This window comes from Orbicella faveolata, unplaced genomic scaffold (assembly GCF_042242905.1).
Source record: "Orbicella faveolata isolate gen_17 unplaced genomic scaffold, um_ofav_v1 contig_26, whole genome shotgun sequence".
Lineage (NCBI taxonomy): Eukaryota > Metazoa > Cnidaria > Anthozoa > Scleractinia > Merulinidae > Orbicella > Orbicella faveolata.
Genome location: NW_028301554.1, coordinates 21,024,195 through 21,044,489, shown reverse-complemented (window position 1 = coordinate 21,044,489; position 20,295 = coordinate 21,024,195). Strand labels below are relative to the sequence as shown.

The window sequence follows — 20,295 nt, the reverse complement described above, 5'->3', positions numbered from 1 at the left end:
ACATACACAACTTTAAGCAGCTCTAAAATTAAAGCCTAAAAAAAATTCAGGCTTGAACGGGATTCGAACCCATGACCTCTGCAATACCAGTGCAGTGCTCTACCAACTGACCTACTGACCTACTGTACTCTACCAACTGGGAGCTGGCCACATTGTGAGCTCGTAATATGCCCGTAGATGGTAAAAAATGCAAGTGAATATATGAAAGATCATATATTTGAACTGCTTAGAAAGATGTAACTGACCTGTTGCAGAAAGGTGTGGCCGTGGCACATTATCTATAATTTTTCTGGGAATATGTTGGCTAAAATCAAGATGTTAATCCAAATAATCAAGGTAAAAATTCTCATTATCATACCGGGTAAATTTATTACCACAGGAAAGAGAAGTTCAAGTGCTCAACTGACCTTGATTGCAGAATTTCCAGGTTGCCTGTTCGTGTTAAAAGTAGCCGTGAATGATGTGTTTACACAGGAGAAGTTAAGCACCGAATTCACCGTTACGTTTTGTCCAAGGGTTGACATGTTCAGTTCCAGCGGGCAATCCGGGCAATATACACCTTCACAGCAAAACTGGTAATAACCTGTTTTTCGATTCAAGAATAGCAAAGGTTAACCTCTTTGTATCCAGGTAACGACATTTGCAAGTTGCCTGCTCTTTCTGACAGCTATGAAAAAATACCTCACCATGCAACTTTGAGTGCATAACAATAAACTGTAATACTTTCCACTAAAAGAAGGTTCTTTGATCACGATTCGATTTTTAATGGCCTCTTTAAATTTTTACATTTGAAGTCGCTTATCTTTTATCATGACTACTGTTTATGAGTCATGTTATTAAAAGAAAGAACTGGAAAAACTAACCTGAAATACGTAAATCTGAACCAACAAAGCCGGACAACAACGTTTTGTGATCCTGCAGTGTTACCTCTAATCTCCGTGCTCCTGTTGGAAGTAAGGCACGATGTTCACGTCATCCACTCGATTTATAGCAAATAAATTCAGTCAGGTTAGTGAGTATTTAATTTAACAGTTTATTTCATTCGTTCTTGTTAGATGGAAAATGATTGTAACCAATGACCAAGTTGGCGCTTCTTCGGTTGTTTATAACCTCGTATCCAACACACGCTCATTGGTAATATTTATATAAAAAAATGTAATATACAAAAAACCTACAAAATAAAATTTAATTTCATTCAGTCCCCTAAAAGATACATTCATCTTACTAAAATTGTCTTTCTTAGTCTGTGAGAAAGCCTCCTTTGTAAAGTAGCAAGCTCTCTTAGAGTAGGGGGTCCAAGAGCTTGCTCGCAAGTCAAGCCTTTCGTTGTCCATTTTCGTCCCCAATCGATGTTGTCATCGTCAACATTAGATCCAAGTAAATTTACCTAGCCTGCTAGTTGAGTTAAAGTTACCTGGTTTAGTCCAAAACAGTCTTGTCCCTGGAATAGGTCGCTCGTATTCCCCATTCGGTTTGCGCATGCCCACAGATATGTGGTCGTTGCCCGATTCGTCCCTCATAAAGGCCTCCATTCGATACAGTCGACATTTGTCGAGAAAGATTGATTGCGACATTTGCTCTGGGTACCTTCAACAGCAATACACGACAAACGATTAACATCAGCAATCAAAGCAAAAGAGAGATATACTAATAAGTTTCCATCACAAAATCACTCTTTCCTTGTTATGCTCTCAAGTTGCTTACTTGTTCCACTGACGATGCAGAGTAGATCTTGTCAAGGTAACGACCAGTTGCTTGCTTAGATTCTCCTCAGCTTTCTTGTCATCTTCTTCAAAGACACTGACATCATGTTTCCACAACTCACAAAAATCATCACACGACACGTAAAATGTATAATAGCCGCTTTCGGGAACCTATAAAGTGACATCGTAATTACGTGCAAGAAACAACGTGTAGTGCATGAAAACTGCGGAATTCTACGGAATCAATCGGAAAATTCAAATACAAGTATATTAATATACAGTAGGAATTGTTTGAGATAATAAAGAAAAGGAAACACAGATTGTTCGGATAAGTAAACCAAAGAGATTTCCATTCTTACTATCCAGTAAGTAGAAATCAGCACAGGAAATCAATGCGGAATGGGTCCACAGTATTATCTATAAAGAAACAATTGCGTTTTATCGGCAGAAATGTTGTGAGTCGGTTGTGATTCGTGTTTTGAATTCTTAAGCCATCGTTTTGCCGAATGGCAAATCCTTGAGACCAGTTACTTTCACCTGTTGTAATTTCTATCATCTCGACAAGAGCTTGTTTCAAAAACTTCCAGTTGAACACATATTGTGATTATGATTGGCAAGGTTTCCTGATGCACGTACTTGATCAGCTCTAAACGGTCTTCTTTTCATTCAATATTCCTATAGAATTGTCCAATAAGCTTTTGCTTAACCTCAACGCAATCTAGGTGCAAGACTGACACGCACCAGAGAGGTGTATCACCATCACGTTAGCAATTTACATTGAACTGCAGCTCGGTTGGTAATTTATGCCTTGATAATAAAAGGTCTACCTGTAAGTAACTTGTCAATCGTTGAATGTAGTTCTCTACCATGTTGACTGGTGCGTCGAAATCCCTCAGGACGATCTCGCTTTCTACTGCATTCTTAAACGAGGGATTGTCATGCATAGTTGGCGACATTTTGGAGTTGTAATTTACGCCATACCACCCTTCACGTAAAACACCATGAGCATCTTTAACAAACTCTAGAAAAGATAGCATGAGAAATAATGGTAAAATGAACAACCATGTAACTCGACTTAACTAGTGATATTCTGTTCTTTTTCCTCCACATACCCTTCTCAAGCTCACTAATAAATCAAGAAGTTTAAGCAAAGGAGATCATCGATATCTGATCTTAACTGATCTCAACTGATCTTAACTGATCTTAACTGATCTTAACTGATCTTCTTAGTTTCGGTTTGATTGTAAACGCATATCAACTTCTAGAGACAGGCTCGTAGATGTGGTCCTTAAAATATTATTTATTCGCCCTGCTTGTACACTTGGTATACGCAATTGAAAAGAAAAACGTCAGGTGGACTTCAAAATTGGCACTCTTTCCCTTGAGAAGTCACCGAAGGAGACCAAATATATGCAAGAAAGAATAGTGGGGACTAAGAGAGAAGAAAGAGGGCCCGGGACAATTCCTCATGCCAAGGCACAGAAAATGAAACTCGTACTGCTCAAAGAACAAAAATATACATTTATTACCACTGTTTTCACTGCTACGCGACCTCCGAAATCAAAACGTTCTTTCCAATAGTTTTCCGTCAATCGAACAGCTGTACCTTATATGGAATACTGGTCTGCAAAAGCGAAAGTCTATTACAAAAGACGTCGTGATTTCGAAGGTCGCGTAGCATGGAAAACAGTGGTAAATCTGTTAGCATTATTTGATCTCGACTTGCCAACACATAAGTTATTAAAACTTCGTCTTGCAGGCTACACGCAGGAGGTACGTGCAGTGTAACTTACCAAATGTTCTCACAAGAACATAGCAGAGAACAAGCGTGGCATTATCCCCTGTGAGCGTTACTGTCACGTAACGTCCGAGCGCAGGTGGAGAACAGTGTACTTTGTACTTCTGTGTATTCCCATATTTCAACGATTTTGTACAAGACGGATCACCGGTCTGATTGGTGGAGACAGCAACTTTGATCATTCCAATGTCACGTGGACAGCAATCGATTTTATCGGTGATTTCAACAGATTCAACGTACAGTGGTTTTTCAAGGGTTACTCGCCACCATGGATTGGACTCCTGGATAAAGAACATTGAAAAGAATGAATAAAACCGAACAGAAATCAAGCCTACTGTGATCAACAGTTTTTATTAGCACTTGCAGTAATAGCGACCTGTAGTATCTCGAGACTGTGTTCGAAGCCGGAGTTGAGGGTAGTTTCATTGGTGGCTGTTCAAATGGATGGCTGTTCGAAATGGATTGTAATGCGTCTTTCAAGGTAACGCCCCTGGACGTATCACATGTACACGAAGGCCTCTTGGTTAGTTGTGAAAATCTAAGCGGCATAAATGAGTGATTGACATGCCGTACAAAAGCTCGATTTGAATTGTCACGGTTTTTTGGTGAACGAGTCAAATAAAGGGGAAGATAACAAGGGAACTATTTTCAAATACACCTGTAATACAGTAGAGGCCAGAAGAAGCAGCAGAGGAGATTATGAAAGAGAACGTGAACAAAGAAAAGACTCTGATTGTTCTGTTTGGGTAGACATGATGCTGTGAAAAGGGAGAGTACAGAAGGAACATATAAGGGTCAAATAGCTTGTAATATCATTCTATTGATATACTTTCAACCAAGACTGAACATGATTTGAAATAAAGCCAAACAAAATATAAATAGAAGCTGAAATCAGTGATTCTACTCCAACTTGAATCTATTCCAACCACCTGTGTGGCGGCTTACCTTCTGAGAACGAAAACAAGTGGTGTAAGATCTATCAGTGGCCAGAGATGGATTATAATCCAGCAGCACACTTGAGCTTTGCGTCAAACTCCTTTGTGACAGTGAATTAACTAACAAAAAGAAAAACAAGGTAAAATTGATCTAACTTATTTAATGTTAACCTGATTACGTAGAAAAAGTAAAAATGTGATCGGGAAGAGCTAGAAAAGTGTTTATTGGAGACTGTTTTGCTGCGTTGGGAACATTTTAAGCCACAGAAGCTTGGAAATGATGGGAACCAATTGATGAATACTTCCGTCATTTTTCACAGCTAAGAAAACGCTTTTAAGGTCTATAAAAATTTGGCTAAGGCTGGACTGAGTACGGTTGATTGCTACATTTTTCATACCAAGTTGACACTGTTATCTCATCATCTTTTTGGGGTCAGGTAGCAACTCTCATAATTATACGGTCCCAAATGAATGGCTCGATTAAGAGAACAATACAACAAACAACAGAAACAATGCACCTAGCCCTAAAACAATAACAGCTGCTACACTATGACGACAAATAGAATTACAAGTTTACGACAGCTGCTGCACATCCTTCTCCTTGAAGTTTCAGCCAATCTAAATAGGTTAACAGTGGAAGGTTCCACGCAATTTTAGGAATTTTTTGATGATTTTAAAGAGTCTATGAGGAAGAGGAAAGGGAGGATTGATGGATTTGAGGTGAATAAGGACTTAATGTAGATTTAAAATAAAATCTTGAGATTATAGTTGATAAATGGACACCAAAATCTCCAACCTGAAATATTCTCGCAGCCATTAACGCAATTTCTCTTTAACTTTCATCCCATTTCACAAAAACGCAATCAAACACCCCTTTTATGAAAGGAAGCAGCTCATTGTAACCTACCAGATTCCTTCTGACACAAAGGGTACATTGCATACCGACAATCAATGTTTTGTAAGGTCGATGAGCCGGCCGATAAAACAGCACAGTCCTGGATCGCACTAAAAACGGTAGGATATCCTGGCATCCAAAAAGAGGCATTCAACGGGCTGCCATCTATCCAAACCCAATCATCCCTAGAGGTAAGACCAATGTGCAAGTTGTAGAGTACTGGTTTCTGTTGTTCTAACAGTTTGGAAAATGCATATCTCAAACCTTCCCGCGATATCTTGGCCAAGGTACCACCAACACGATTGCACTGTGAAAGAGCATACTTCCACGTTATTGAGTACTTTTTATTTATTGAGAAACAGCCACCATGGAAGGGGAAAAAGTTGGAATTGCAGGCCAAAGGTGCTGCAAAAAAAAACAGAGTGATCGACATTAAAATTGCAATACTTTGCAACCAGTGACCGGTCATGTGGTAACTTAGTCACCTTGCTTAAAACTGCACACGTCACTGTTACTGATTTGATAGTTAAAGAACACTACACACTTGCATTTCGTACTAAATAGTCAAAACGAACATGTGCGCTACTCAGTGAGGTGACTATTTAGCACGAACTTAAAGTGTGGGCTTTACTGTAACATTCCAATCAATCATGAAAATAATGTTTGCGCTATTCAGCAAGGAGAACTAACTTAACCTTTGTTCACCTGGCCCTTACGTATTCTATTGTGACGATAAACTTGGTTTCTTTCTCGAAATATCTAACGTCTTTTACTGACCTATGTACGTTTATTCATGGAGTTACGTACGGACAAGAACGCAAGATCGAAAGCAGAAGAGTAACGAGAAGGTGCTGAAGTATTACTCTTGCTTAAGAATATAGGTTTATCAGAACAATCCATTGCTTGTCTTTACTGTCCAGACATACTTACTGGTATTGTTACACCTTGCTTTAACTTCAATAATTTGGTCCACCGAAAGTGCCTGATCATAGAATTGTAAGCACGAGATTCTGCCGCGGAAAAGCTTCTCCTGTTTGCTGGAAGCTCCAACTCTAACATCAGACTGAGTTGCTAGTTCCATCTCTTCTCCGATATATCTCACCATGACAGTGTTGTTGTTGACCCACACGGTTGCAATACCCGTGTGGTAGTCGTATGTGGTTCCAATGAAATTCCAAGCGTTTGCTAGGAGAATGTTCTCCTTATGTAGCAGGTAAATCTTGGACGTTTTCCTGCCCATATATCGGACTTCAATTCCTAAGGTTAAGTGAGAAACCGACACGGAGCAACCATACTCGAATATCGTGCCATTACCGTTGTCAAGGTGTACCCATGCAAAAACACTGATCGAGAACCTAGCATCTAGTTCTCCGGTGTTTTTCAGTTCCACATAGCTGCTTTCATCGCCATCGAAGAAGACGGAGCCATTTGGATTTCCATAAGGACCTGGTGCAAATTTGATGTTTTTAGACACTGCCTTAGTTGCTCTATTTGGACTCATGTCCTCAGTTCCATTGGTTCCACTTAGTGAAAAGAGAGCCACCGGCAAAGGAACAGCTTGAAATAAAAACATAAAAACCTTAATAAAAGCCAGAACTGTTCCTTTTTTTAAGTTTACAGGTTCAACGTTTAAATCCGTTCCTTTTTCTTCCTCTATATTCCATTCGTTTCCAGTTATTTGTGAGGTAAATGGACTTCCCACTTTCTTATTTCTTAACGATTTGAGCTTCTTATATTGAACCATATTATTCCCCTTTCTAACCTTATCGCAAAGGCAGACTTGTACCCAGTCGCTATTTACGTGTTGATTGGATAATAGAGTGTCATGGGAAGGGTCGAAGGAAAATTGGCTATTTTTCCTTCGACCCTTCCCATGATACCCCGCGCGCTTTAATCCACCCTAATATCCAATCTTCTCTTCCCCCAAAAAAACACGTAAATAGCGACTGGGTACGAGTCTGTCGCAAAGGCACATCTTGCTCAGTTGTTCAATTTTTGATATATATAAACTTAACCTCAAAAGGCTTTGTTTGTTAAATAATCAGTGGACGAACTCTGGCTCCACTCCAGATATGGTCAAATACAAGAATACAAAACATTACTTAAGAGGTACCAAGATCGAAGCTCTGTTATTTAGCTCAAACTATCTACTTACATTAGTTAACAATTATTCACCGAAGTGGAGGTAAATATCCATCACTTTCACCGACACCACACAAGCTGAATAATTAGCGGACTAAAACGTTATTTTATGTGTGACAAGCGGTCGGAAATTTTAAAATCTCTCGCCCCGACTGCTCGGAGGTGAATAGTACTTGCTAATCACCTCCGAGTTAACCAATCAGAGCGCGTGAAAAGCACTATTCACTTGTGTGGTCTATACTAAAAGAAGTTATTCATTTATTATTTTTGTTATCAATTTGTCTTTAGTTGGAAACACGACCACACAAGGAGGTCTTTACCTCTACCCATAACTTTGTTGTGGTTGTTGTTTTTACCTCTGGAAAAACTAATAATAAACACGTTCAATGCAAGGCTTCATTAGTGATATAGAAAATGGAACCGGTTTTAACAAAGAAATTTGTCACATAGCATACCTAGAGGCTGTTCGCAGATGTATCCGTAGACGAAGTTTCTCCTGGTACAGCGCATATCACTCCAACGCCATCCATACCCCAGCCATTTTGAATCCCATAAAATGTAGTTCAATAACGACCCACATCTGCTATCTCCGTTCGGTTGGCCTGGACCCCACAAATTATATCCATCAGACATGTTTTCTCCATCTGACCAGATCCACCGTAACTTGCTGCTTAACCCAATGTACAAATCGTGGTCATCGAGCTTTATTTCTCTTCTTTGCTTGGCTAGAAATTCCATTGTAGCCTCGTTGTTGATCACCGTAAGATCAGCACCCAATCTGTGGCATGCATTTCGCGCGTTGCGCCATATCCGAGTTGATTGGAAATGGAACAAATAACACGAGTTGCTGGTTTTAAACCAGCCTGGCTCACATCCAGAAATTGAACGATTACCTGTGAACAAATTAGCATGTTTAGTTAAACTTTGCCACGTTCAATTGCTTGACGTCTTTTATCAAAACTGGGACAGCATTCACAAAACTAAGGAAATTTTTTCTTGATCTCTTACCAGATTCCGTAACATTGTACGCATAAAAACAGAAATTTAGTTTTGTCTTGCAACAATTCGCTATCTCGTGCTCATCAAGGCTTATCATTGGCCCATATTGAATTCGTTCAATCAGATGAATCCGTCTGGAATTTCGTTGCAGCCCCTGATTACTTAGGACAACAACACCTAAGGGAAAGTTTGTATAGTCCGCCAGAACATCCAACTTCGGCTGAATGAAACTTTGTTCGTCGGTAGCGTGTGAGTAGATAAAGTATGGTGTTTCTTTCGGATTTCCTCGCGGATGTTCGAGAGTAAATCGGAACTCTTCGGAGTAGAGACTGTGCTCGGCGGGTTGAGTGGATATTTGGAAGTCTTTTCCCTTGTAAGAGGACACGTAGTAGGTTGTTTCTTCTGCAAAAAAGTATTCAAGAGTCAAACATGACTATAAAATAAAATTACAGCTTCCGTAAACCTTCTCAGCCCAAGCTAGGAACTCTAAAGGAGATTAGATGGTAGATGTCTAATTTGTATGTATAAAGCAGCGAGGGTCTTCAATCCCGAATTTGAAGGGTGTTCTAATTTCTTAACTTCACTGTAAACAGGCACTGATTTAGCTATGTTTTGACTTAAAACTTAATCTTAATGGCTGCACCATCCGAATGATTTATGTCGCTGATCTTAGTGAAAACTAGACTGACAACCAAGAGCGCTTGATGGTACACGCCCATATCAAAGGACATTTCTCACGTACACAAACCGCTGACAAACTGGTTTCCATACGTAACTAATACACGTAATAGTAGTCTAGTAGTGTCTGAATAGACCAGCCTGTATAAATAGAGCGGCCTATGTAGATACATGTGTTCACTGACGATTCGCTGCCGTGAAGTAAACACTTTCTAGTACCTGTTTGTTGACAAGTTCCTCTTTGAAACGAGAAGTCGTCCAATGCTGCATCTCCGAGATAACTATTGCCTCTGATACCATCGATAATTATCTAGGTAAAGGAAAAAAAAAAAAGACTTTACCAAACGTGAACGCTCACGTGTACTGAACGAGTCGGCTTAAGTACTACTATATCTTCTGACTGGATACATACGATGAGCGCTTGCTGTACGTGACATGATTAATCAACTCGCTTTGAAGGAGCTTTGTCACGGTTTGGGCATCTTGAAAAGTTTAACCCAAAATTTTTCAAGTTCATCGATTGTAATCCTTGTTAATCTTTTACTTTTTAATCATCATTGTTCCTTTATGGTTTATTATTATCTCTTTGGAGTTTTCTATCATAGTTAACTATTTTCTGGTTTCCTTTGATTTGAAGGTAATTTCGTACGTGGCCAAAATAACTCAAAATACCGTGACTGAGCTCCTCAGACATCTCACAACTCACTTGATAACTTGCAGTCTCGTTGATGCTTATTTGCCCTCTTATCCAGCGGTTTCCGCGATCCTGAGACCTCAACCAAACAGGTTTTAACCTGTTTGTGACCAGTCTTTTTATGTATATAACAACACAGCTCATGGTGGAGCCACGCATGTGGTAGTAGAACGTCATGCATTGCGGTCCCCGCATCCAAGGACTCTCGAGTCGTGCAGTGTCTCCCGGTATTCGTGGAACAGAAGCCTCGATATAAATGTACATACCATAACCTAAATTTGGAAGAAATACAGAGTCAAGCATGGAAGCACGCATTTTCGAAAAAAGATACTTCTTATATAAGTATCTCGCACGATCAAGGGCAGAAAACGTGCGAGAGATACTATCTGTATCACTACGAGAAGAAGCAATAATTTCACTCGTCACCATTTGACTACCCATACTAATTATTTCGTTTAGGTCACTGCGACACCATGAGTTCAATGTACTTGCTAATGTTCAAACTGCACATGCAACCGCTTAGTGTGTCAGTAGAATCAATTTCTTTCCTTATGCGACAGAAAAGCCTTTCATGAACTGTTCACCTGGAGGAAAGAACTGTTATCATTTTTTGTCTAAATTGCGTATTACACGCACCTCACAAATGAAAAGGGTAGCATTCACTACTTATTAGGTATACAATTAAGGAAATAATCTCCCCGCGTTTTGTCAAAATTCTTATAAAAATTTATATGAAACTATCTCAAGATCAAGAAACGAGTTTGCACAACACAAATTATCAGCGAAACGTAAAGATGTTGTATACTGCCGTTCTCACGTATGTCCAATACATTGGGTCGAGATACGTAATATACTCTGCAGCCGGGAAGTGTTTTCAAAGAACCAGATAACTTGCAGTCTTAAACTCTGTTAGAATTTCCAAGAAAACTCTCATTCAATTCTTCTCAGAATAGTGGATCTTTGTTTAAAAATGTCAAGCGATTTTAAGTATTATTTTGTCTTTGTTGCTGAGAAAATTTTAATTACATTACCGCAGTTTACGCCCAGGCTCGCTCACTGCGGCAGCAACTATTCAAGAAATAGTTAATCCTTTTTTTTCTGAACGGTACCTGAGGTGTGATCCCCGTTTGGCCCTGTGAGCCAGTTAGGAGTACTGTATCTTCTAAGTGTCCATTCGAAATTGAAACTGGCGTTATTCCTCCAAAAGCACATATAGCTGTCAAAGTCACAATTTCCTTGAAAAAAAATATATATGAATGCTAAAACTGAACACTGCAAGTGTACCTTTCACTATACCATAATGACAATCAGTAAATATTTTTAACGTAAGTTTCAAATTATAAACATAATAGACTTTTAGATCCAAGTTTCCCGCTAACGGGGAACCTCCATGGGTCACGTGACCAATATCAGACGTCACGATTGAGCTTTTCGACTCGCGTTTTGAACGTGAAATGGGGTAGGTTTTCACGGAACTCGTTTACCTCAAGCTTTATTGACTTAAATTTTGTTTCATGCCACGTTTAAATGCTGAAGTCGGATAAAGTAGCCCCTTTTCTACAAATTGGTAATAATGTTTAGGCGAATAAGCAATTATCTAGCCTTTTGTTGTTGTTTGTAGAAAGGCACTGATCCTAAGTGGAAATCCAATATGGCGGTGGCTTAAGATGAATGTGTATTTCATGGTGCTTTCTTTCCTAAGAAAGCTGCGCATGCTAGAAAACTTATTGTGCCTTGCAGCATTATGATTAAGCAATTCAATAACTTTCTTCAGCTTTTTCATTGTTTGCGGACGAACGTGACACCAGGAGAGTATTTAAAATACAGCATCACACGTAGTTAAAGTTAGATGCGAACGGCAAACCTTTTACATTGCTTTGAGGGTCAATTTCTTCATCACAGAGTCCATCAGTTAATGTGACATCATCTATAGCTATACCCTCTGTATAGTTTTTGCCAATTGTTGCTTGCAGTAGAACCTTAAATTATAGCAAAATCGACAATAGTAACCGCATTAAGTCCGGTTCACGTTTGTGAGATATTCTATAAACAACGATGATAATGATTAAATAACAATAACTATGAGAAAAAAAGCTGTTCAACTATCAGTCTGAAATACAATGTTAATGATATAGTAAAATTCAGCTTGATAGTGAGGCCTAGAGGACACAAACAAAAGAAATGAATAAACATGGTCATTCAATTTCCTTTGTTTGCGTCCTCTGGGCCTCGCTGCCAAACTTAATCTTAATATATCGAAAGTGGTCTATGGATCGTACTGAAAATCAATAAACGAAACAACGAACAGACAACGAACGAATTAAAGAAAACGACCCATCAATAAAACCCAAATGTATTAAACATCCACCATGAGAAAAAAATTACAGATAATTAATCTATCAGTTTGCTAACAGTAAATCATCTACAGATCTGGCATTTCTCATACGAGAAACTGGAATTATCGCAAACTACTTTACTAGTTCACTAGTTTAATAGTTTAATAGTTTTCTCTGCCTACCTGAGACTCGCCAGTGTAGCCAACATCGACACTAGCCTTCATCCATTGATTACCCTGTTTACCGGACCTTCGCCACATCAAGTAATTGTCTTGCTGCTCCCGAGGCCAGAGTAACACATCAAGATTTCCAGTATCGCTTCCATACATGTAGTAATAGAAACGGAGACATTTCGGGCCCCGGATGAGGGGACTCAACAGCTGTGCAAACTGATTCCCCTGGGCAAGTTTTTGTTTCTCGATGAAAATGTAAAATCCACCTCCTTTATGACAAAAAAAAAAGTAAAATAGAGACCAAAACTAACATCGCGCTAAGCGACGCACGTTTATTTAGTAGACAACACAGAAATTGGACTTAACTTAGACTACGAAAATCCCCCAAAGCCTTTTTGAGCAAGGACAAAATAAGACCTTGTGAGTAGGCCTAGGATAAAGAAGCGTTTATGAGGATGTATTGTGACGATTTTCTATTTCACTAGCCAAGAACTTTACATCCATATAGAAAGAAAACTTAAATTCACATCACGACAAGTTAGGACACTTTGCTGCAGGTCAGAACCAACAACTCAGCCAGGAATACGTGTCTCTTTCTCCTGTACATCTAAATCAATGTTTAGCGTCAGAAGTCATTTTGTTAACAGATAGGAGAACGAGGAAACAGATAATACCAGGGCCGCAGCCAGTATGAGGCAAACCAAGGCACTTGCCTCAGTCATTTGTTTTGTTTTTCGTGATCTCAGGTTGTGTTTAAATGTAGTCATTTAAAACACCATAAACTGACCATTGGCATTGCCCCAGTCACAATTCTTAGTGGCTAGGGCGCTGAACGCAGAGTGTCCCAACAATCTTCCTACATGCAACCTTCATTGAACGTCTGTCAACATATCATGCCCTCAATCACTCCGTCTTACCTGTGTGATCTTGACTCGGTCCAGTTCCTTGGCTGTGGTTTCCAGATCTCTTTCGGTGCCAACTGACTTGTTCATTCGACGGTGTTAACATGTCACGCCATCCACAGTAGTTCTCATCAAAGGTACAGTTTACTAAAATTATATACAAAATTACAAAATGTGACGTCAATAACCACCACTGAAACGTTGACCTTATGAACTTATAGTCCTCGACTCTCAAGCACTGATCGCTTTTTTTGGGTACCTTTGTGAGGAGTTTCATTTAAAACTGATACATTCAAGCATAACACCATTTCATTCTTTTCCAAAGTGTGATTACCGGGGTTTGACGGAAACAAGAGGCGTTATTCTGATGAGTTGTTTGCGACCAGGGCGGGCCCGTTTCTTGAAAGCCCCGGAAACTTTTCGGGCCCACAAAGCCAATTTTAGTTAATCTGTGTCTACAAGCAGAGCTGTATACGCCTGAAACTTCCTGTATCAAGTGAACCTCTCTTCATATCAAGGATATGTAAATAAAACAGCTCTGTAATTCTTCGGGACCTTCGAGAAACAGGCCCCAGCCCCGAGAAATGGAATGGCAAAATGTAAAGGCGTGGTGGTCATATTGGTAGTTCAAAAGAAGCTGGTTGGAAATCTTTTATTACCGACCGACATTACGGCGGCGACTATTAAACACGAAAACCAAGAATTAAAGATTTAATATTCGATACATGTAAGTCAGACAAGTTCTAAGTGAATCCTGATTTGACAACTTTGCTAGTAATCACCCTACAACGATGTCAGATAAAGTGGTAAAGCCAGTGTGATTTTTACGGCTTAGACCACACTGAACGAGAGGAAAATGCCATGCATGCATTTGCATAAGATCTTGATCTGACCGGGCCTTTTCTCCATCTTATTTGTCCTTTCGTTTTGCTTTCAAAACATCAATCATGACTATAAATCACAAAATGAACTCGTCTTCGCACGATTTCCTATATGTATAAGCGTCATTCACGATTTCTGTGATATTTATTTCAAAACAAAATACTTTGAGCAAATTTAGCGATCGCTTGATTAATTACAGGAAAATTTCCCAACGAACACAAGCCTATATTACCCCACACCTTTCTTTTACATTTGGTTTTCCCACTAAATCCACCGAACCACGGCTGCCCAAGTCGCCGTCGTCATATGAATATCTATCTGGATACTAAAGAAAGTTGCAAGAGTTACCTCAACCTCGGAAAACATTACCTTCAAATACTTCAGGTGGTGTGGGTTTGCCAACAGAAAAACAGGTCAGGTTGGTGCTGAAATTAAGGTCATCAACGGCGATATTTGATGCATATGTCACGCCTGCCACAGCCTCCATTATAACCTGAGGTAAATAAATTGAAATATTGTACTTTGTTTATAGTGTACTCTGTGGAATAAAAATCCATATACAGGGTAAAATGGGACATAAAGAGCCAACTTAGTAGACTGCTCGCAGAATTTCGTTCAACCGAAGCGCGACTGGGGTTATTACGGACGAAACATTTTGATAAGGACAGTTCTAAATCTCGCGCCATGAAATTCAAACCAAACTGACGTAAAGAGCAAAATAAAGCACAAAGGGATACACCAAGCCAAGCGCGAGATCTTTTTTAAATTTTAACCAATCATGGAGCTTAGTAAAACTAAACAGAAACAACGTTCAGTATTTTCCAACACTCAATTGATAACCTATCTACAATTTATGGATTATGTTCTTAGTAACCCCTCTGGCTAACTGCGTTTAACCGCAGGAAACCCACAGGTGCGTTTATAGCACAAAAGGGAGCCCGATGTCACGATTTACGCTTTACTTTACCTTTTACTTTATACTTTAATCAAAATACTCTATAAGTAAACTCGTCGATAGTTCTCCTCACTCCCGCTATGCGGGATTCGTCTTCCAATGCGACTTATGTGAGTTTGTCCTCAAGACTGAGCAGGATTTTACCGCGGTGGATTCCACGCTCACAATTGAAACTTATCAGTAATTTGGCGTAATCATGAGCCCTTTAGAGGCTCGCAAGACCGCGGTGTTCTTTATTCAGGACTTTTTCGACAAACGCTACGGTGCCCTCAACGAAACTGTTCGTTTTCATTTCCTAAATTTAATTTCAGGAGCTCTACCTTCAGTAGTAGTACCATCGATATGTAGAGAGGATTGTCTCTTGTCAAACTTCACTAAACTTCAAACTTCGGAGCGGAAATTTACAATAGCGGCTTCCAGCAATTACAACTTCAGCTCTGTCATCAAAAACGTTCCAATTCGTATTACAAAAGCCAACATTTGGTCTTATTTACTGAACTGAACTATACCCAGAAAGCAAACAAAACAAGTTTCCATTTATAGTGCAACAATCGCAGCTAGACCTAGTAATGTAAAACGATATACGTGCCTGCAATATTGACTTACACAGTGATTTCAGGAGCTTTAGCTACTGCTTAGCGGAATTACTCCAAAAAGTTTACAGATGATGGAAGGAGATCATTCGCATATCATTTGCATAATCTGCACCACCACTAAAACCCTATAGATTGCTAACGCAATCTCCGGCTTAAAAATGATATCCTCCTCGTACCCCCACACGGCAAATATGACAATCAGTTGGTTTTTTCTATCTCAATCTTGTAACTGATGTTTTTGCCGTGTTTAAATAGAGTGTATGTATATGTATGTATGTACTTCACAATATACTATGGGGAATCTAAACAGTAGGAATTTAATTTTCAACAAGAAATCCTTTTCTACCTGGTAGGTCCCAGGAACGTTTATAGACACGCAGCCCTCGGTCCAGGTCTTTGATAACAGGTTGCCATGACGACTCCATATCTTTTCTTCGCTGCCATTGATTCTAAGATACACAGACAGGGACTCAACAGTGCTGCCGTACATGGAGTAGAAAAACGTCATCCGCTGCACGCCTCTCATCCAAGGGCTGTTGAGCCTGGCCTCCCCGTTATATTTACGAGGATGTGACGTCTCGATGTAGATATATGAGCCATTACCTGTAGAAAATTGTTTCTTCGTTCTGATATATTCTGAGGTACAAATCGCTTATCTTATAAGGCGTTTTCACACACGTGACCAGCAGCCATGCAAATTTATTAGAACAAAAGAAAGTGTTTAACTTCCACAGGATTGGATAAGGGTACAAACATGGCAGCAGAGTTATTGTTTTGGGATACCAATATGGCTGCCGTGAAGTCATGTGAAAACATTCTTTACTGCCAAGTAAAATGCCCTTTCATGGCTAATTATGCAGGACGGTGCTGTGGTTAATGCAGTTCAATTGCTGCAATGCTCGTTAACAATACCACACGCATTATACGTTTAATTTGCCACGTATCGTTCGTCTTTCTGGATAAATGCCATAAATATCATTCAAAGCCTCTTTCCTGTCATTCTTCTTCTCTCTTACCAGTCCCACCTCATAGCAGATAGGTGGCGTGGAAGTGCTTCTTGTTTGTTTGGCGTTTAAGTCACAAAAACAAACACCTAATTATATCAACTTGGATATGCTAATCTATTAATTAGCTCTAGTTTAATACAAATTTCTTCATTAAGTTATGATTAATTACCTGAATGATCGCTGGCCGGTCCTGTATTATTGCCAGGAGTACTTCCTTGCCAAAGCAGCCAATCAAAGTGGTCCGAGTGTTTATCGTTAGACCAACTGCAGAGTGACTGTTGGTCAAAAGTACAGTTTCCTAAAATGCGGACAAAAACGGTGGATTAAAAATCTTAATGAATAAAAATTGATATTCTTCGATTCAGTAACAGGTATAGTACTGAATGGCTATATTCAAGCTGATTATAAAATGTGAACACTTTGTTTGCTTTTTGTGTATTTACTACGAAAACTGAGGTTTAAGTTTAAAATATCATGTTCATTTTCCGCGGTGAAACAATACACACCAGGGCGATGGGGAATTTTAAAACATTCCCGGTGGTGAGAAAGAAATGCGAGGTGGCCTGTCCTAACTACCCAACTACTATGCCTCAAAGTTGATGTTCCTTCAGTTTTTACGTGACTTTATAGTGAGGGCGAATGGTATACAACAGCCATTGCATTTTGTCTCGAACTCAAATAGTTGTGAAAAACTGCCTATACAGGATGTTTCTGTCTGTTTAAATATTTGCAAATCGGTTAATTGTAAAAAGGTGACCTACAAGCCATTTATCAATATCTATAAAGCAACTGCATAAAGTATACATCAAATGAGATTTATCTTTTTTTTTCTGTTTGCCACCTGCGAACTAAAACCAGAAACGTTGTCTGCTCCTCAAATGCACTTGTAAATTTAGACCATTTTTTATGCCTCAGATGACAAAGGTTATAATTAACAGTCAATGAACGCAAAGAGTCAGAAAGAATTGTTGGAAAAACCAGATGTTTTTGTTAATCTAAAAATTCTACCTCTATTGGTGTATCACAATTGATCACAAATTTAAACACACAGTGACAGTAATTGTTTTGTTGCATTTGTGAAAGCGAAAACTGTTTACAAAACTTGTACGTTTTAGCTAGATTTAAATGAACATCAAATTTTAAAGGGTGAAATGATTGGTTCTCTCGTTAATGTTTCATATAGAACTTTAAAAAACGTTGAAAACCAAGTCTTGAAGGAAAATAAATGATGAACAATATTACGAAATTGATGCTTTTGTAATTCAAACTTCGACGTGTTTTGTGATTGCTACGTTTCCCGTGTGCCAAAACGAAAACGAAATTAGTTTTAAACCAAATTTTAAATTAACTTACGGATCTATTCTACAGGGGAAAACTTACCAGTAAGGTCTTGCGAAGAGCCATCTCTTATTCCAAAAAATTTAAAAGTTAAAATCAACAACAAATGTGTTTTCTGTAGGAGAATCATCATCCTACTCCTGCACAATACACGATCTAAAAAGACAAGAGCACAAGATAATGGCAATTTAATGTTTCCTGATGTCCAATGCCTGTTAAGTTTACTAGAACTCACATCAATTTACGTTGCAGTGATATGTTTTTGATTTTCACAATGCCAAGTGCATTGTAGAAAAAAAACACAAGATGCCCTCACTAAGATTTGACAAGCGACTGAAGGCCTTAAAACCTCCATCAGTGCTTGTTAAAGTTACAAAAGTGACGACCGAACAATGACAGGACGCAATTTATAATTTACACAAGAACACCTGATGTGCGCTCTTCTACTTAATATCTGATGTGCTGCATGTCACAAAATAAATTTCTACCTGAGTGATCCGCAAAGTAGCTGTGATTTTGCTTGTTCTTGGACTCTTCCCTTTTTCACTAAGCAAATAAATCTCTTTAGCTTTCTCATTACGTACGTATCTTATCCTTCTTCTTTAGATTGGAACGTTTAACGAAATTGGAAATATATTTAAATTTAGTGTATCAACTAAGTGTGGGAGCCAAATTTGATATCAACATTATTACAAAACAGTAACATTTTTGCTATCCTGGTAGACATCGTTTTGTTTAGAAATAAATGCACTTATTGAAGTCTTGTGTCATAGAAGTAACCGTTTGCATCTCTCGTAAGCCTTCATAAGCGGTATAAGCTGGTATAAGGAGTGAGATTCATGTTCCTCTTGAACCAACCTCAAAATGTCATGACAGTAATTTATAAGGCCATGCGTTTGTTATTGCCGGCTTTGTGATTTTTCTTTCCACTCAGACACGAAATACCATCTTGAACCTTCATGATCAATAAACACAACAGACCAAGAACTCAACATCGACCTTTTCACCAGTTTTAAACCTCGCCACTTCCAACCATCCATGCGTCTTTAAGAGTAATTACCGCTCTCCGCTGAGCAATTCCTTCCTTGCTAAGTTATTTATTTTAAGGCTTCCTTAAAACTGATGACCCAAATGTTTCAAAATGTTTCGGAGCATCAACTTTCCAATGGTAAAAAAATTCAAAAACCTGCTATTTTTGCGTTGTTCTTCTTAAATGTGATACAGTAAACAGCAGAGTTATTCCGATGGCGTGACGATTTACAACGACAACCGTATTCGAACGCCTTACCTCGCCATAACACGCTGTTGTCGTTCGACTTAAGTTCCTCTGTAAAGAGTATTTTTAAAAGATACCACATGTAAATTATGTCAATAAAAAGGGCATGCACAATCTGCCACTTAATTCATAGGAACATTTATATAACACTGTCTTTTTGGCGATGATCCCGGGCCAAAAATTTTTACCTTTGGTTGTGCCCTAACATAAAGACTGAAAGAACGAAAATGTCTGAAATATCAGTTACATCCTACTTCAATTTTCCTATATACCGTGCATGTCAAGTGTTAACTATAGCTCTGTCGCGTGATATACTTACAATTACATTTTTATCTTAAGACTTACAACCAAGTCACAATGTTCATTGTTAAGAGCGTACAAGCTCTCATTCGATTTTGGCAAATTTTCCAGTTCTACATTTTGCTGTTACACCTAGACAATATATGATGGCAGGAGGACTCGAATACTTAAGGTTAAAAGCACAACTGAAAAAGCTCTCATTCTAAATTACCTGTGCGACGATTGAAACAAGTTCCACCGCGTTCGTCTTGAGGGCGTATTCTACCGCTGAGGTCAACTACCAGCTAGCAGGTTGCTAATATAATTCAAGCAACTTCAGTTCACAAACAAAGCCATGTTTAACTCTTCGCAGCTGCAGATTTCGTTAACAATTATTTCGAATATTCACAAGCGTCCCAAATGCCCAACGCAGATGTAACGTTGACACATTTAGCGGCAATCTTGCTGAAATTACAAATAATACCTGTAGAATTAGTGATTTTATCTCGTGTCTATCTTTGTGAAAAATAAGACATTTATTTTTGCCCTTTGATATGCTTATACTTCCTATCGCCAGCGGGGCTGCGGAATTTACAAAATTACGAAAAGCTATAAATTTTTCAGATTGAAACTTTTCTCTTTTTTTGACAACAGATTCGCAAAATTTATTAAAATTTATTTTATAGTTTAAACTTTTTGTCAGAATG

At 38.8% G+C, this 20,295-nt stretch overlaps 2 protein-coding genes across 2 annotated transcripts in view; both read right to left on the bottom strand.

Annotated features, from left to right (window-relative positions):
* The window catches only part of LOC110069568 (uncharacterized), a 51,053-nt gene extending 40,894 nt beyond the window's left edge, over positions 1–10,159 (bottom strand). The window contains exons 1-13 of the mRNA XM_089295285.1: positions 9,857–10,159; positions 9,370–9,460; positions 8,482–8,874; positions 7,929–8,366; positions 6,262–6,888; positions 5,344–5,736; positions 4,447–4,556; positions 3,497–3,782; positions 2,531–2,724; positions 1,705–1,874; positions 1,415–1,587; positions 864–944; positions 408–583 (exon numbers count right to left, since the gene is read on the bottom strand). Coding sequence (XP_089151411.1) covers positions 408–583; positions 864–944; positions 1,415–1,587; positions 1,705–1,874; positions 2,531–2,724; positions 3,497–3,782; positions 4,447–4,556; positions 5,344–5,736; positions 6,262–6,888; positions 7,929–8,366; positions 8,482–8,874; positions 9,370–9,460; positions 9,857–10,159 — 3,435 coding nt within the window. The remainder of the gene's footprint in view (positions 1–407; positions 584–863; positions 945–1,414; positions 1,588–1,704; positions 1,875–2,530; positions 2,725–3,496; positions 3,783–4,446; positions 4,557–5,343; positions 5,737–6,261; positions 6,889–7,928; positions 8,367–8,481; positions 8,875–9,369; positions 9,461–9,856) is intronic.
* Positions 10,160–11,673: 1,514 nt separating this feature from the next.
* Positions 11,674–18,994, bottom strand: LOC110069578 (thyroid hormone-induced protein B-like). The gene is made up of 8 exons (XM_020777100.2): positions 18,979–18,994; positions 18,076–18,189; positions 16,865–16,993; positions 16,035–16,291; positions 14,507–14,630; positions 13,271–13,402; positions 12,363–12,622; positions 11,674–11,823 (listed from the first exon to the last, which is right to left on the bottom strand). The coding sequence occupies exons 1-8, from the start codon at positions 18,992–18,994 to the stop codon at positions 11,674–11,676; spliced, it is 1,182 nt and encodes a 393-aa protein (XP_020632759.2).
* Positions 18,995–20,295: the final 1,301 nt, after the last annotated feature.